We start from the raw sequence: 4,060 nt of genomic DNA, 5'->3' as shown, positions 1-4,060 counted from the left end.
GTGCGGGGGGGGGGGTGGTGGGTGGGGGGGGGGGTTGCCCGGAGGGTGGGGGGGTTGTTCCAGGGGCTCCATGAGGTCATGGGGAGTCCAGGAGATATGGGGGGGTCCAGGAGTCTGGGAAAATTGAGGGGCAGGGGGGGGAGGAAGTCCACATACCTGAGGGTCAGGGAGGTCCCGTCAACCCAGAGCCACTTGGCCTCGGTGTCTTGGTCGCTCAGCCCCAGCCAGTGTCCGCGCTTCCCAGCTGCCGTCTCCACCACGAAGTCCTGGGGCAGAGAGGATGGTGTTGGACAGGGGGGCAACACCTCTGTCTGCCACAGCACACCCTCCTGCCCTGGACGCCTGGGTCCCACCCTCAGATCTGCCGCTCACCTGCCTGCTGGGGCCCACCCCTCTGCGCCTCGTTTCCTCACGTGACTCTGCATGGGCCCCACCCCCTTCCACACCTCTGTGACCCCCTACAGTGACCCCTCAGTGACCCCCATGTGGCCCTGCCCCCTCCCAGCAGCAGTGAGAGCAACCTAGAGGCATCTCTAACTCACAATGCATTCCTTGGGGTACCCACAATGCACTGCACACCCCCACCCCCTGCCCCCCAGCCAGGGCTGGGAGTGCCCCCTTCTGGAAGGGCCCATGGCAGTGGGGCTGCACCTGCTCCGCCTCCGTGTTGATGATGACAAGGTGGGCGCCGTGCTCAGCACAGAACACCTTGGCCTCAGGCCACGTCTTCACAGCCGTGGAGAAGTAGTAGCAGGTTCGCTGGAACCAGGCCCAGCCCCGCGGGCACTGCTGGCACACCGTGTCTGCAATGGGGACTCAGACATCTGGGGGGGGGCTCCGGGCTCCAAGGATGGAGCAGAGAACCCAGGCGTCCTGGGACAGCTAGGCTCCCCTCCCAGCATGAAGCAGAGAACCCAGGCATCCGGGGAGGGAAGGCATGGAGGGAGTTGAATAATCTTATTTCCCAGGGCATGGAAGAAATGCGGTGGCAGTGGGGCCCACTTTACCCTCCCAAGGTGAAGAGAACCCAGGCGTCTGGGGTGGGTCAGGTACAGAGGGGGAAGGGCACCAGTCTTCCAGATTGGGGAAGAGAACCCAGGCGTCCAGGGAACACCCCAGTCAGTGTCCCCTTCCAAGGCAGAACAGAGAAGCCAGAAGTCTAGGCCCCTCACCTAGCATTTCCTGGAAGGCTTTGATCTGCTGCTGGGTGCCCTCACGGTCCTGCCGTGCTGTTGCCAGTGCCTCCGACACCCGGTGCTCCAGCGCCTCTGCCCAGAGACCCCGTCAGTGTGGCTCCCCTGGGTACGATGGGCACTGCCCTCCCCACAAGCCAGCCAGGCATCCCCTGCCCCTGCAATCACAGTTAGAGCAGCCTAGGGGCTGCTCTACTGCCCACTGGGGAGCAGGGAATACCCACAAGGCACTGCACTCCACCCCCCCCCCCCCCCGGGGGTACTAACCCCAAGCCCCCCCCCCCCCCCCCCCCCCCCCCCTGGGGTTCACAGCTGGGAGCAAGTCCTTTCTCCCCAATCCGGGGAAGAGAACCCAGGTGTCCAGAAAGTGGAGGACGGAGGCAAGTGGGGAGGGAGGAGGAAAGGGAGCATTCCCCCCTTCCAGGGCTGAGCAGAGACCCCAGGCATGCTGGGGTGGCCCCAATCTCTCAGGAATGAGAGGACCCAGATGTCCTGGGAAGGCAGCTTCTCCTGGGTAGGTACAGGGCCTAGCACCCCACCCACCCTGGTTACTGTAATGTACCTAATAAAAGCACCACCCAGTCAAGGGTAGGGGGCAGGTCCATGCATGAAGCCCCCAGGGGCTGCCACAACACACCTTCTAGAGAGTAATGGGCATCACATGCTATGGAGGGAGGGGGCAGGCAATGCAAGGAATCCCTGGGCAATGCATCCCTCTCACCCTCACCCTCCAGCTCCCGTGCCCGCCTCACCCAGGGCATCCTGTAGAGCCGCCATCGCAATCTCCAGGTCTGCGCGGACGGAGGCCCAGTCCTCCCACTCCTGGGAGCCTGTGACAGCCAGCACAGGAGGTGAGGGGATGGGACGCTCTCCAACCCCAAGCGCCCCCGGCACCCTCACCAGTCTGTGTCTCAGTGCACATGGGCATCCACACACCCAGGCACACACATGCATGTGGGCACACCTGCACATGCCCCACACATGTACATACGTAACTGTGTACATGCACCCTTTCAGGCATGCATAAATGTGCGCACACAACCACGTACACAGACCCCACCATGTGCCTGTACTTGTGCCCACACCATGCATACAACCCTCCATGCATGCATACTTACCCAGACATGTTCACACACAAGCAACCATGGCCCCCTCTATTCCCCCCCACCACACACACACACATGCACACACCCTGCCTCCTACCCCCTCCCCCACCTCAGCTTCTCCAGCCCTCAAAAGCCCCCACCCCAGCAAACTCCCCCATCCCGTGTACATGCAGCCCCTCAGCTCAAAAGCCCCTTGAGGGGCCTGGGCCTTGTGGGGGGGAAGGTGCAGTGCAGTTGTGAATCCCATCATGAGAATTAAGGCAGCCCTTGGGGATTCATGTAGGGACCTCTCCCCTCCCCCAAGTTCTGTGTCATGCCCATTACCCTCTATTAGCTGCATTACGGAACCTCCTGCCTCCCCCCGACTGACAGGCCCCTGTCACCCCCCACAGCATGTCCCAACCCCCCCACAGCAGGGGCAGGGCCCCAGGACACTCACCATTCATGGGCCGAGGGGAAACTTGCGCCTGCAGCTCCTGCCGGGTTGCGGGCTCTGTGGCGGGGGGGTATAGGGAGCTGGGGGTGCTTGGAGCTGTATGAGGCACCCTCCCCACCTGCCTGAGCTGTGCTGGGCAGAGGGGTGGGGGAGGTTTCTGCTCCCAGCAAAGCATGAAGCCCCCCAAGGAAAGTTTATGGGAGTTTGGAATGGGGTAGGGGGGTAGGCCAGGCCATGCCTCAGTTTACTCCTCTGTAGAATGGGGGAAGAGTCCTGTCTCGCCACAGCTGGCCAAGGCCTTGGGAGCTCCCCAGCCCAGGCTGCCCCCTGTTAACACCCCTCAACTAGACTCCATCTCCCACAATGCACTGCTTTACCAGGCCCAGTGCATCATGGGAGTTGTGGTCTAGTCAGGGCAAGGTAGATAAAGGGAGCCAAAGATAGCTGAACTCCAGCTCCCATGATGCACCACAGTGCCACTTCCTGGGGCAGGGATTCAGCGCACTGCGGGAAATACAGTTTATCATAGAACATGGGCCACCTAGGCCCAGAGGGGAAAAGGGGGACTGAGGCATGGAACCTGCATTTCCCATGGTGCACCATGGTCCCCCTTCGGGGGGGGGGGGGGGGGGGGGGGGAGGGTGTTGTGCAAGCTGGGAGGTGCAGGCAGGGCATAGAGGGAATTGCAATGTATCATGGGAAATAGGAGCCAGACAGGCCTAGAAAGGCAAAGGTTGTGGCATCAAAACTGCATCGCCCATGATGCACCATGGTGCTACTTATTGGGAAAGGGGAACAGTGCATCATGGGAAAGAGGCCTACTAAAGCGGCTATGGGGAGTAGGCAAGGAAAACAGTGCATTGTGGGAAATGCAGTGCATCATGGGAAACATGGCAAGGGGGGGTATGAGGTATCAAAATGATATCTCCCATGATGCAACACACTTTTACTGCCTGAGGAGGGAGTGCTAGGCAGGCTGGGAGCAGCAGGGCATGCTGAGAAGTGCAATGCATCATGGGTGATACAGTCTCACTAATGGAAGCATTCCACCCCTGCAGTCCTGGACACCCCAGTTTTGCACCCCCTCTCCTCAATGGCTGCACGATGCCTGGGACAAGCCACTCCCCCCACCCCCTTGTGCCCTCAGGGCTGTGCAAGACTCACGATTCACAAGGACGAATGTTAAGACGGCGGTGCATGTGAGCAGGCAGATGCCCAGCAGTGTGTACATCACCAGGGAGTGTCGGGAGCGGCACCGTACACCTAGGCCCAGGGGCAAGGGCAGGGCTGTGGGGCATAGGTGGGGGGTCATGGCCTGGGGGGGG

The 4,060-nt window shown here is 61.4% G+C and overlaps 1 protein-coding gene across 1 annotated transcript in view; it reads right to left on the bottom strand.

Annotated features, from left to right (window-relative positions):
- CLEC17A (C-type lectin domain containing 17A) overlaps positions 1 to 4,060 on the bottom strand; it is an 11,118-nt gene that overhangs the window by 997 nt on the left and 6,061 nt on the right. The window contains exons 8-13 of the mRNA XM_025192754.1: positions 3,900 to 3,998; positions 2,739 to 2,792; positions 1,946 to 2,023; positions 1,173 to 1,268; positions 652 to 803; positions 157 to 266 (exon numbers count right to left, since the gene is read on the bottom strand). Coding sequence (XP_025048539.1) covers positions 157 to 266; positions 652 to 803; positions 1,173 to 1,268; positions 1,946 to 2,023; positions 2,739 to 2,792; positions 3,900 to 3,998 — 589 coding nt within the window. The remainder of the gene's footprint in view (positions 1 to 156; positions 267 to 651; positions 804 to 1,172; positions 1,269 to 1,945; positions 2,024 to 2,738; positions 2,793 to 3,899; positions 3,999 to 4,060) is intronic.

This window comes from Alligator sinensis, unplaced genomic scaffold (assembly GCF_000455745.1).
Source record: "Alligator sinensis unplaced genomic scaffold, ASM45574v1 scaffold1892_1, whole genome shotgun sequence".
In the NCBI taxonomy this organism is placed as follows: domain Eukaryota; kingdom Metazoa; phylum Chordata; order Crocodylia; family Alligatoridae; genus Alligator; species Alligator sinensis.
This window is presented reverse-complemented; position numbering and strand designations above follow the sequence as displayed.